Source organism: Ursus americanus, chromosome 2 (genome assembly GCF_024610735.1).
Source record: "Ursus americanus isolate L20-20 chromosome 2, mUrsAme1.1.p, whole genome shotgun sequence".
Classification (NCBI taxonomy): Eukaryota; Metazoa; Chordata; class Mammalia; order Carnivora; family Ursidae; genus Ursus; species Ursus americanus.
The window spans coordinates 97443085-97456538 of record NC_142128.1 but is presented as its reverse complement, the minus strand read 5'-3'; the positions used below and the strand labels follow the sequence as shown (position 1 = coordinate 97456538).

At 48.6% G+C, this 13454-nt stretch overlaps 1 protein-coding gene across 3 annotated transcripts in view; it reads left to right on the top strand.

The window, feature by feature from the left end:
- The window catches only part of MPZL1 (myelin protein zero like 1), a 57786-nt gene extending 44562 nt beyond the window's left edge, over positions 1–13224 (top strand). For 2 of the 3 annotated variants that reach the window (XM_045797394.2, XM_087859104.1), the window contains exons 5-6: positions 1724–1826; positions 10542–13224. In XM_045797394.2, the coding sequence (XP_045653350.1) occupies positions 1724–1826; positions 10542–10643 (205 nt within the window). In that variant the 3' untranslated portion in view covers positions 10644–13224. Of the gene's footprint in view, positions 1–4; positions 588–1723; positions 1827–10541 lie in introns of all 3 variants that reach the window. The other variant, XR_015723115.1, reaches the window with a different exon arrangement.
- The last annotated feature ends 230 nt before the right edge of the window (positions 13225–13454 follow it).

The window sequence follows — 13454 nt, the reverse complement described above, 5'->3', positions numbered from 1 at the left end:
CCAGCTGGACAGCCAGCCCGCGTAAGCCATGTAGGACTCCTGGGGTAAGACCGAGCCCCTGTGCACGGGCTCCCCGTAACAAGCCCGCAGGGAGTGTGCTCTGAGAGGACCGCATGCCCTGGCCCCCGTGCTGGTGGACAGTGGGAACCCGGGCTCCGCTGCTCTGGTCTTTAGGAGTGCCGTGTTCTAACAAGTTTGCGTGTTCGGATGCAGAGCTTGTTTGCTTGGGATGCTTCTGTCTGCCGACTCTGTCTTCCCCTTTGCATGGTGAGTGCTTTACGATGAATTGTAACTGGAGCGTTGGTTTTCAACATGAGACTAATCCAGGGTGCTGACCTGCCAGGGTCTGTATGTAGTTCTGGCTTTGGGGTTCGTAAGGGGGCAGAAAAGTGTGCCTTTGAATCCTGCATGGCATCATGAATGCTGCTTTTCTTCTTACTGTGGTTTTTTTTTCCCCTCTCCTGCTTTTTCTACCTTGGTGTGCCGGGAGAGATCCTGCTTATCTTCTTCTTAAGGAAAGCTGACATAGACGACACTCTGAGACTGTAGCAGGGCTGGGGTCCTCTTCCACTCCCACTAGACACATGGTAACTAATCACGTTGCCCGTTGCTGTTAACACTGATGCGTATGTATCCAGCCCATCCCCCTCGTCGACAACTAACCAGCTAGCTCTGAGCTAACCCAGCAGTTATTATGGTTTGTCCACAAATGCGTCCTGTGTTTGCATTGGCAACTCGTTGAGCTTACCATCCCAGGGAAGTTGGGTGGTCAGTTTTCCTAGAGGTCTTGTGAGCGTCTGAATATATATGTTCTTCACCTAGAATGGCTGCGTGTGTGTGCGTGCGCGTGTGTGTGTGTTCGTGTGTTCTTTCATACGTGAATTGTGTTATTGGTGATCGAGACCCTCTTTGTGCTAGATACTCAGACATTTTGGTTTGGGATACTGAGCTTAGAGCTTCCTGTTGCAGAGAAGACGCAGTTCCCGGAACACACAGTTTGCTTTGGTCTCAGTAACCACGCTTGAATGTGAACCTCCCCAAACTCCTGAGGTTTTCTTTAAAAATGCATCAGAAAGGATTAAAGCCCTGACAGGTACCATTAGAGAAGCCCTAATGACCTACCTCCTGGCATTCACTTTCCCTTCTTTATTTATGAGACAGTGCTTGTTGTTAAACACCCCCAGAGCCCTGACGGAGCTCAGCCTGTGGGATGGGACATGCCACAGTTTCTTATCATTGGTGACCTCCTGGGTTTCTTGGTTGTAGTCTTCGTGGGGAAACTGGATATGGGGAGCTAAGGAAGGGAAGGGGTGAGATGAGCCAAGGAAGCAAGCTGGATATGGATCCGTAAGGCAGGCGTTTGCCTCGGGTTGCTATTACGAAGGCTTAGCTTGCTCCTTGCAGCATTAATCCCAGAGAAGGTGTGATCGCAGGGGAGAAACACAAAGCAGCAGAAGGATAAGCAAACCTTACAGCCAGAGTCCCATCCAGCAGACAGCGTGGCTGTCTGGTTCGTCCACACACAGTAGTTGATCGGCTTAGAGTAGTGTCAGGGATGAGAAATAGCCTCCAGACCGTGACCCTTTGGCTGCTCGTCATCCCATTGTGTTTTGTTTTATCTGCTGCTTCATTTTGTCATCGCTTGCATATCTATATTTTTTTTCCCATTTATTTTAATTTTTTTTTCTTCCTACATTTGTTCTCCAAACTGCCAACGGCCCAGGTGCAGCACGTCTGAGAGCGTGTCTCCGGTTAAGCAGGCCCCGCGGAAGCCCCCCTCCGACCCCGAGGGTCTAGCGAAGAGCCTGCCTGCCGCGTCCCACCAGGTAACGGCCGACTGCCGCTCCGCCCCAGCCCCGCGCGCTGGCCTGGGCGCTCGGTCACTCTCCTGGGGCAGGAAATGGTCCCGGGCCACGAGGCAGGAAGGAGAGCGAGAGGGGAAATGAGCTGGCACAGGAGGGCCACGACAAGACACGTGGAGAAGAATCCAACTCGCGTAAAGGGTTCCCCCAAAGCACCACTCCCGGGTTGTTGACTAATACCGCCGCTCCTCTCGGCCAAATGCAATGAGGAAGTGGCCTTGTCAGATGTGGTTCCTTACTTGCTTGAGGAAATAAATCCAGGGATCTAGAGTACGTTTTGAAGCGCTCTGTAAGACAAGGGATTAGCAGGGAGAATGGATGTTCTTGGTACTGAAAATAAAACAGAAAAAAATTATTTTGTATGAGTTCTTTAGAAGAAGTTGAAAGTAAACGTGAAGCCGAATGATTGGTAGGTTTGGTGAACGAGGAGAAGCATTGATTTCTACTCCTCGTAGAAAGTGCAGAAGAGAAGTAACTTCCGTCGGGAGCTCAGCATAGAATCTAGCAGCATGTTAATACCGTGTTAATATTAACACAGTTCATACTGTGTTTCGGCTGTGTTGTTGGAACTCTCATTGTGGCATGGCAAAAATTCCAGAGCTGTGTCCTTCTGGGGCAGAAAGCATTCTAAGGAATTTGGCCAGTTACAGCTTTGCCCTGAGGCGTTTCGGAGGTCAGAAGGATCTAAAAGGAAGCAAAGGAACAGCAGCGTTCTGTGGAGGTGGCACTCAGGGTCTTCTGCCCCTCTTGCTACACAGTGAGGACACTGAGGCATTGTGACGTTAAATCACTAAGAGCACACACCCAGCAAATCACAGAGTTGGGCCTAGAACTCAAGTTCTAGCACATTCTCTTGTCATATCATAGCATCAGAGCTCATGACCGATCCTAGTCTGTCTGTCTCCGATAGCATAGTATATCTCAGACGCCTCGGTTCGCTAATTTGGATTGCAGATGGGAATAGGGCTATGGATAAAGGCGTGGGAGTTCGGCCTAGCATCCAAAGAAGGCTTGGAAACTTTTCCTTCTGCTTTGAAGTGCTGTGGGAGTTGCTCACCTGTTGTTGAAAACAAACTAGGGGGGAAAAACAAAAAAACAACAGAATAGTTTTTGGACATTGAAAAACAAAACAGCACAGTGTGGTACCGTGATCCCTGAGAGAAAGGACTTGCAAACACGAGGAGCCCTGTGACTGTCCGAGCTTGCTGCCAGGACACAGCTTCCAGACTGCAGTGCTGGCAGGGGAAGCACAAACGGAGCTCAGTTGTCTCACCGAATTGAGGAGCGGAGGTCAGTGTTTGCGGAGGCCAAGGTGTCTAGGATATGAGGCAAACTACCAGAGAAGAAGAAACTACTCAGAGCCAAAGAGATGTGGCGTCGTGGAGGTCTCTTGAGCCTTTTCAGAGTAGAGATTTTTGCGTGCATGGGAGAAAACACCCTCCAACCAGAGAACCACCTGAAACCACCAAGCAGGGCTGGGAATTGTTCGTGGTCCTAGAGGCCAGAGCGCAGAGACCTCGTGATGTACAGAGCATTGTTTGTGGTCCTCGGCATGGTCGTGCCTTGGTGGTAGGACTGATGGAGCACCAGGGTGTGGATACCGTGGACCCACCACGGCAAAGCTTCAAAGGAGGCCTTTAAAGAATCGCACTAAACTGAAAGTATTTTAGCTGCACGCCGGAAAACATCTAACACTCTATAAGAATGCAACAAAATCCAGCACCCAGCAGTGTCAAGTTTGCAATGTCTAGCACCAGTCAGAAATGACCACACCTGCAGAGAAGCAGGAAAATAAAAACAGAACCAGGAGAACAGTCAGTCAATTGAAACAAACCCAGAAATGAGACAATGGACGTAGAACCAGGACTTGTTTAAACAAGTATGAGAATCTTATAAATAACCTGAATGATGTACAGAGAACCTTGACATGATGAGACAAATATAAAAAAGACCAAAATGGGAAAGAAAAAAAAAATCATCGGATGGCATACACCACAGAAGAGAAGATCAGTAAGCTCAAAGACGCAGCAGTAGACACTGTCCAGAATGAAGCACGAAGAAGGGCAGACTGCAGAGAATGGGCAATACCTGATTAGAGTGAGGAAAGAAAGAGAAGGGAGTGAGAAAAAAAAATGAAAGAAATAATAGGCAAACGCTTTCCATTCTTTTAACTGTTTCTTCTGGTATTTATCTTCATGTTTCTAAACAACTTTATTATTTTTTTCTTAAGATTTTATTTATTTATTTGACAGACAGAGACGCAGCCAGGGAGAGAGGAAACACAAGCAGGGGGAGTGGGAGAGGAAGAAGCAGGCTCCCAGTAGAGCAGGGAGCCCGACTCGGGGCTCGATCCCAGGACCCTGGGATCAGGCCCCGAGCCAAAGGCAGACGCTTAATGACTGAGCCACCCAGGCGCCCCTCTCTTATAATTTCTGTCTTTCATGTCAGAAGCTTGACTCAGATGCTCAATGATCCTTGCTTAGCCATTGATATTTAAGGTACTCAAATCTGATCAGAAGCTCTTTGTACAGAGAGAGCGCTTCTGGGTAGTGGGCTTCACTGTTGGTATAAAGTGCTGGCCGTCTTCTATTTGGGGTCCTCTAGATATCAGTTGCTGAGAGTCTTTTTGGGGGGGTTAGTCACTTTCTCTAGAAAGAAATCCCTGCTTGGGAGCTGAGCAGAGGAAGGAAAGATGAGGGCTCACTGTTCTGTAAGCAGACTTGCCCACCCCGTTTTGAGTGCCTGCTGTCCCTGAGTCAGAGACTGGCTCACTTCCTGTGAGTAAACCCCCAGGGGTCTGCCCAGGCCCAACTCGATGGCATTTTCTAGAAGTTGGTGAGAAAGAATCCAACCATTGTGTCAGTCTGTATTGGCATTTTTCAGCCTCTGCAAGATAACACCAGATTAGCTTTGGGCGTAGAACTGTGGTGTTTCTCCCAGTTGATTCCTGCGTGATTTCCTTTGTGTTCAGGGTAGACCCCTGAAGGCCTCTTCTGTCCCCATCAGGTCGTAAATCAGGGTTTCTGTTCAGGTGACGTGTACCTGAGCGCCCTTTGTCTGACTCAGTTATTTTTATCAAGTCATACTGTACCTTTTATTTTACAGTTGGTACTTGTTAAAACTAGTTTCTGCCTTACCTGTTCCTGGAACTTACAAATCCTTTGCCAGTTAACGCAAGGCTTGGAAGCAGATCACGTGACTTCCTAGCAGCTTTCTCTTCTAGCTTTTGTTTTATTTCGCTTTGCATTTAGTGGCAACAGGGACTGCTATCCTAAGGTTAAAACATTTGCTTCGGTCACACCATAAAATTCCCAAGCGCCATAGAGCATTAGCAGGTGATCCTAGTGTGTGCTTTTTTTTTCTTAAAGATTCATTTATTCATTTGAGAGAGAGAGAGAGAGAGCAGGCGTAGGGGCAGAGGGAGAGAATCTCCATCCAGACTCCCCGCTGAGCACAGAGCCCAGCTCGAGGCTCGATCTCACGACCCCGAGATCATGACCTGAGCTGAAATGAAACGTCACTCAACCAACTGAGCCACCCGGGCTTCCCTGTGTGCGCTTCCATTCACCGTTGCTCACGCGCCGTCTTCCGTTTCGCAGTAGCAATGTGTCTCTAAGTACCGAGTACTGGGTGGAGGTTGTTCTCACCGGAATCCTTGTGATACAGTCTCTCTCCAGTTTGTTCACACTGATGAACAGTTGGCCACTGACTCTGCAAAGGTTTTCACAGTGTAGGAAAAACTTGCTTGACCTGATATGTTCGTCTTATTAGGGAATTTATGAGATTAATTACCTTTGATAAGTTGAATGCAACCAAACATAATGATTCTCTTAAGAGTCCAGTCATTCTTCCGTGTGTTCTGTTTGGATCACTTCCACGCACACGTGGGTGCTTACTGTTCGGGCAGAGTAGGCTGAGCGTGGGAAGTGCAGGGATGATTAACACCCAGACCCTGCCTTCAAAAACCTTTGAGTCTCCTGGGTTGTTTTTAGGCTTTTCTGTGATGTCCTGAATTTTTAAAAATACCCTAATGAACAGATTTTTTTTTTTTAATACCCTGACAAACAGCCTTGAGGAAGTCTTCATGCTTAGATGAACTCCAGGGTAGTGTTTTAAGAATTACTGATGTATAGGGGCGCCTGGGTGGCACAGCGGTTAAGCATCTGCCTTCGGCTCAGGGCGTGATTCCGGCGTGATCGAGCCCCACATCAGGCTCCTCGGCTGGGAGCCTGCTTCTTCCTCTCCCACTCCCCCTGCTTGTGTTCCCTCTCTCGCTGGCTGTCTCTCTCTCTGTCAAATAAATAAATGAAATCTTAAAAAAAAAAAAAAAAGAATTACTGATGTATTAACGGACTGGCACGGACTCTGGGGTCCAGCCAGTGGTGTCAGCTTGGGGAGAATGAGTTCACCTCAGCATCTGTTCCTCATCTCTGAAATGATGGATTGGGGCAGGTCAGTCTTCTCATTTTTCTGTTTTTAATTAGAAGGGCCCGTGATGCACTGTGCTTTGTAAGGACAGGTGGAGGCAGTCGCTGCCCGTGCTAGCAGTCAGGTTGGTGATGTGGGGCTCGGATAGGAATATTTGCAAACTATCCCTTGGTTCTTTCTTCCAGGGGTTTTATCATGACATGTTCCCTGATCAGCAAAACCTCCCATTTCCTACCCGCTGGCACCATCTGAGAATCTAATAGCATTAGTAATTACTACTTGGAGGAATAAATAATTCCATGTTATTTTATCAGAAGAAGAGAAATAACAGGAGTGCACTAAGGAAATTTACAGAAGATGAGACGTAACACCCAAGCAGGACATGAAGCTTGCTGTATTATTTGTCTGTCTTTGGTCACTATTTTTGTTACAATTGGAAGGCTTGAGTAAAAGTAGCTTTAATTAACAGTCAGAGGTTCATTAACTGACAAGAGGTCCCAAACCAGGCACTTCTGTTTTTAGTTCAGTGCCCTCACAGTGTCATCAGCAACATAGTTCTTTCCACCGTATTCTTTCATCCTCGGTATAATATCTTTGTTCTTGGGCTCCTTCCCGCGGCCTCCAGATGGTTTCAGGCAGCGCCTGAGAAAAGGGAGCTTAATCTCCTCCCATGAAGTTTTTTTTTTTTTTTTTAAAGATTTTATTTATTTATGTGACAGAGAGACAGCCAGTGAGACAGGGAACACAAGCAGGGGGAGTGGGAGAGGAAGAAGCAGGCTCCCAGCGGAGGAGCCCGATGTGGGACTCGATCCCGGAACGCCGGGATCACGCCCTGAGCTGAAGGCAGACGCTTTAACGACTGCGCTACCCAGGCGCCCTCCCATGAAGTTTTTATTACGGAAGAAGACCTTCACCAGAAGTTCCCTCAGCAGGCTTCTCTGAGTCCCCACTGGGCCTGGGTCACGTGCTGATGCCTCTTCCAGTCATGGGCAGGGGGACAGGAATGGTGACTGGCTTCACCCCTGGGGGCAGGGGACGGTGGGCTAATTTACCCGAGTGAAGGGGCCATGAACACCAAACCCAAATTAGGGTTCATCCAGCGAAGTGGAAGCAGAAGGTCGGGCTGGCAAGGGTGTTGGGTAGGCACCACGTAGAGTATGCTGGCATTAGGGATGAGGAGTAAAATTCTTCCTTTGTGTAGTTTCGTTTAAAGTAATTTCTGTGGGTCTCTTTCCTGAATCCTTTTGTGGAAATGGTTAATGTTTTGTATGCAAAAGGCAGGAATGGGTGGGGGGCGGTGATGGAGAGCGGACTAGTTAGGGACTAGTTAGGCACCTGTCAGCGTGGGGGGAAGGTTTGAAGTGCGCATGCGCAGCGCCGCCTCGGGTTCTCCCTGCGGCCCTACGAGGCCGGTTCTTGTATCGTCCCTGTGTTAACACTGGAAGAAAAGGAAGCTTTGTCAGGTTGAGTCACACTGGCTCAAGGTTACTAGGTAGTGGCAGAGCTGCTGTTAGATCCAGATCTGTCTGGCTCAAAGGCAGATGCTGATTTTCTCCTGCCTGTCCGGTTCCTTTCACGGCCGCTCTGATACTCGGTCTCGTTTATCTCAGAATCCGAACTTGCAGCTGTGTTTCACACCTGTTTTTGGCAGCGACTCCTGAAAAGGGTGTTTTGTGAACGGTCACCGAGCATATGGTAAAAGCAGATGTTCTCTCTTGGGGTTACCTCTGCTAGGGGCTCAGGCGCCGCTGAGATTAGAAAGGGCCGCAGAGACGATGGGAAGTGGACAGACAGGGACAGACAGCAGGACAGGACACGGTAGCTGCGGCGTCATTCGTGCGTGTTTGGAGGTAGGCGTCCTTGCTCTTCTGTAGCCCCTTTCTTCGAGAACCCTCTCCTCCCACCTTCACCAGTATGTTTTTTATATCGGAATGGATTTCATACACGTAAAATTCAGGACTAATTTTATCTCTAGTTGGCACTTAAAAGAAGAGACCTGGGTCAAGCAATTCGTTTCTTGAAACATTTTCAGTAGTTAAGGACAATTTATGTTGTAAATAGTTGGGGGAAAATGTATCCAGAGCAATTTTTCACTGGATTGCTGTAATTCTTTGTGGTAAAGCCCACCCCCACCCTGCACAAAAAAGTGGAGGGTAGACGGGGTGAGTGCCAAGGTGTGCAGTAAAAACATCTGGGTTAGCATAGGTGCTGTTCTTGGCGGTGTTTTAATTCTCGAATACCCAAGAGTGACGATCTTAGCAGTGGTGGAGTCATTTCCACATTGATCTTGGTCCCCTGGATCCTCTTCCATGTTCCACAGAGACCCAGGATACTTTCAGCTTCCAGATCACCTTCAGAACCTGGCTTCAAAGAGCTGTTCTGGATTGAGCTAGATCTGTCAGCCGATGCCCAATCGTGACCCACATCCCAGAATTCCTTTGGCTCCATTACGCCATCCAGCCCTTCATGGGCACCTACTGGGTCTGCCCAGTCCTGCTCCAGGCACTTACCTAACAAAATCCCTGACCTCAAGACCCCATTGGAAGAGGGAAAGGGAGCGAGGACATGGGATAGTGGGAAGCAGTTTGGGGGAAAAAAAAATCCGTCAACAGGAGGGAATGCTTTCATCTATCAGTGTTTTCCCAGTTGCTTTCGACAAATTGTTGCGTCCTTTTGGCATGAAAGACAGCACTGTCTCAATGAGACACCTTACTGGTATTGTAACATTTACTGACTGATTCTCGGCTTATTCTGTATTCTTTCTTCATCTTTGTTCTCTCTGTTCTTTCTTTTCCACTCACCTAGTAGATCCGTTAGCTATTGCTGTGTAACAAACCACCCCAAAACATACCGGCTTAAGCCAGCCACCATATTTTTTTGGCTCCCAGTAGGTTGGCTGGGCAGATCTGGTCAGGAGCAGTTCAGCAACCTCTGGCTGGACCAGATCAGTTGGCTGGACTGTCTGCAGTGGTTTCCATCACAGTCTGTTAGTGGACAGGCTGTTGGCCTGAGAGGCGGCCCTGGGATATTGTTTTGTAACCACTTCGGGTGCACACCGTGCAGCCCTGACAGCCGGCATGTTCCTTCTGGAGAAGTCGGAGCGCCTGCACTCCTCGGGCTCTCCCATGACACATTAGGGGATGCAGGCTATGGGACTCCTAGGTGGGAATAAAGATGTTTAGTTGAAACTGCGGGCTTCTGGCTACTGAGCTTCTGATTGCAAAGTTGAAAGCTGAAGCACCATATTTGGCTTCTCAAGGAGAGTTTCCTGGATTGGGAGAAAAGTCGACTTTGTGTTATATTGAACTTGTCTTTTGCACTCAGGGCTGTTGTGTTATTGTTGACTTGAGAATCTCCGGGTTGGAGGGGACGATGAGGGTTGTAAAGTGCAAGCACCCGTTTGATCTTTGAAACTCCAGCCTCTGCTCAGACCTCCTCCCCCAGGAGCCGGAGAGAGAACTCACTGTCCACCCCTGGCAGCCCTCCTGCCCTGGCTGCCCTGGCTGGGACCCTGGAGCCCCCTTCTCACTGCTGAGGCCAAAGGGAGGACTTGGTCTCCACTAGTCCATCCAGAGTGTTCTGTATGTACATTGCTCCAAGTCATAGCTTTTTGGTTTTTTACTTTAAAACAGGAAAAATAGTTACCTGGTCTTAGATACTGAAGAGGCAATACCTTTATTAGGATAGGATCAGACCAAAAGAATTATACTCTAAGTAGGTACATGAGAGAATATTCGAAATGTTTTTAAGCACCTGTTTGTACAGAGTGACCAGTTCAGATTGGCCGTATCTGTGGGTGATGCCCAACGTGCTGCTTTCTGAGGGACATTGATCTGAGGCTCGCGATTTCAGTGGGGCTCAGGTTGGTTGGGGAAGTGCCCATCTTCGACCTGAAAACCCTGATCCCAGTTACAGGGGTTGAGGAATTCTGTGGCACGTATGGAGATGAGGGTAATTCCTGAGGAGGAATATTATATTGTATAGAAATTCCCAGTCAGATACAGAAGTCGATGTACTGTGTGATGTCATATGCCTCCGTGCACCAGCTTTCACGGTCACTGAAGCATCCGCAGCCTTGTTTTAGGGTCAGCCCTGGACATACTGTTTCTAAGGGGTCTTCTTGAAGACATTCAGAAGAAGGAGCTCATGACTCTGGAACCCTAATGTTACCGCTGTAATACTGCTTCTGCACCTGCCCCCAAAGGGACCACCGGGTTTTCCCAAACCCTTAATTGTGTTTCTCTTCTCCAGGGCCCAGTCATATACGCGCAGTTAGACCACTCTGGTGGACATCACAGCGACAGGATTAACAAGTCAGAGTCTGTGGTGTACGCGGACATCCGGAAAAATTAAGAGAAGACCCAGAACATATCCTAAGCAAGAAACAAACGAAATGGGACACTTGTGCAGAAAATGGAACCCATAGCCACGTGTGGCCTTGGAGAGCCGGGCAAGGACAAACACAGTTTATTCATGGAAGGAGAAAAAGATGTGTATAAAGGATGTGTATAAATATTCTATTTAATCCGATATGGGGAGCCAGTGTTGCATGACGAAAAGATGGTATGATTCTACGTATATATAAATTGTCTTGCTGTTTTGTACTTTCTTTCAGGGTCCTTTCCAGTTGGGAAAAGTCAGAAACATTCCTGTCGCTGTCATTTAGGTGTGGTTTGCCTTCGTGGAGACGGTAGCAGATCTTTCGTATTTCAGTAGACATGGCCCTTTTATCTAAGGGCTTAACCAGTCGTAGCATTGATCGTGGTTGGAGTGGAGACACTGTGATGGCAGCATGCCCGGGGGGCCTCTAACCCAGTGTTAACCCCACCTCTTGGGCTCTAGGATTTAGAAAACCTCCCTTAGCCGTGCCACTTGAAGTTTGAGACGTTTTTGTTGGTGTTTTTCCTCTCTCAAATACAGGGCAGTTTTTTGCTTTAAGTGTCGTCAGACCGTGAGACCGACTTTAATGTTAAACCCTTTATTGTATCAGTTTGTGCATTTGTCATGGCAAGACCAGCAAAGGATAAATGCCAAGGTCACCTCTTTCTAGGTACGTTTAGATCGATAACAAATACATGACTCAAGTAGGAACCTAGGCCTTGCTGGAGGAGCACTGTACCATTTGGAGAGTAAAAGGTACCACTTATGTTCGTTGCCCAAGTCCCTCCTGCTCAAAATAAGGATCCCCATACAGCTGAAGGAGAGGGATTTTATTTCCTTTTAAGTCGGCACAAATGGGATCATTAGAAGCCAGTCTAGCATCCCAGAGCTGTCTCCAGAGAATCATCCTTGTAAAAGCTTCCATCATGATTCCGGCAAGAGGCGGCATTAGTCATGGTTCTGTAATAGCTTCACGGTGCGTCAAAGGTAAAGAGAGTCTAGATTTTTAAATCAGCAGGTAGGGTTATTAGCACTTCTACTCTGGAAGTCTCTTCTCTGTTACTGTTTTTGGAGTTTTGGGTGGGGTTTGTTTGGTTTTTCTTTTTTGTTTGTTTTTACTTTTTTCCCCCCACTTTTTCCCATTATATGGAATTGATAAACAATGAGACGAGGAAGAATTTTGGGTATCCTAAGAATTCATCTTCTTCCATTGACTACCCTCCTTACCCCGTCTCAAGCCAGTGAGTTTATCTTTTACTGGGAATGAAAAACATGGCGAAGATCAGCGAACCCTTCTTTTTATTGTCATTCCCCCTTTTTCCTGGATTATTTTGTTGTAACAGAATTTCTTTTCCACTTAAAACGAAGTGGAACACCCTGGTCGCGGGCAGGATACCGGCCAGCGGGTCACAGAACACGTTCGGGTAATGCTGGTTTTCCTGCCATTGCGTCTGAGGCGTGCCCGGAGCAGCTCCCTTGGCCTCCCCGTCTCCTGTCCCCTTCGTGAGGGAAACTGAGGCCGAGTTTCCGCGTGCTCCCGGAGGGCCTTGGGTACAGAAGTGGCACGAGGTGATAATGCAGGAAGGGTCTATGAGCTTTGACACTAATCCCCGTCTGGCCGTGTGGCCTTGTATTTCCCGAGGACCCCCTTGCTGTGATGGCCCCGGGGCTCACCCGAGATGTTTCTGCAAGGCGGGCGACTTTGCCTTGCCCCCCAAAACTTCTCTGTATCCGTTCTGAGAACTGCAGGAGGTTCCAAAGACCTGTGTGTGCGTGTGTGTTTGGGGGCGGGGGGCTGGGATTGTCCCCCTTCTTCCATCGGATGCCAAGATGACAACATTCTTGGGGCGCTTTTGCCACCGTGAGACTTGGACAGCTGACCAGGACTGTTGTAAGGCAGAAAGTTCACCAATTGTTGAGAGACCAAGTGCGTGCAATGTTTCCTTGCAGTCGGCTGTTGCAGAGAAAAGGGGCCTCCTCCATCCCCCCTGCCGGTCCTGTGAATAAAGGAGACCCTCCTAATACCTCCTGAGAGTGACAGTCCTGATTGCTTGTGAAGCTGCCACCCCAGGGCACCAGCGCCGCGCCCCCTCTAGCGACATCCACCGGCCTTCACCCCACCTCGCAGCCCCCCTGCTGCCTCCCCCCCACCTCCTCCGCCAGCCAGTGTCATTCTGGGTCTGTGGGGCAGGCTTGGGTAGAGCACCTCAGCCTCGGGGCTTTCTCCTAACCTCCTCTGGGTTTTTGGCCCTTTGCCTTGGGTCCCAGCGTTGCATGCCAGGCCCCAGATGACAGCAGTGGGGTTGCTCTCAGCCCACGGAGCTGCCCTCCCATGTCTAATTATTGGCAGAACGAGACCTTTTAACATTCCGTGTGATCAGGGGCCACCCAGAAGGGATCACTTCGAGGTGAAAATACCAAACCACCTGTAGGTTTTCAGTAGAAATGTATCCAGCTCGGGAAAAAGCATCAAGTTCATTATTATTTGTTGGTTTTTTCCTTCTTCAGAATTGTTGTACTTTTGTGAATATTTTAATACATCTTTTTCAATTACCGAATCGTGTCCTGTGCTCATTTCCAACCCAAGTAGAAAAAGAGATGAAAGCCTTTTCCTTCATCACACTCGGGTCACAGTGGCCTCATTCTTCAGGAACATCACACATTGCCGGCCTCCGGCCCTTTGCACCTGCCGTCCCCTCTGCCCCGAGCTCACAGTGGGTGCTTTGCTCCCTCACTTCCTGTAAGTCTCTGCTCACTTCAGAGAGCCCTCTGCCGTAGATGAAA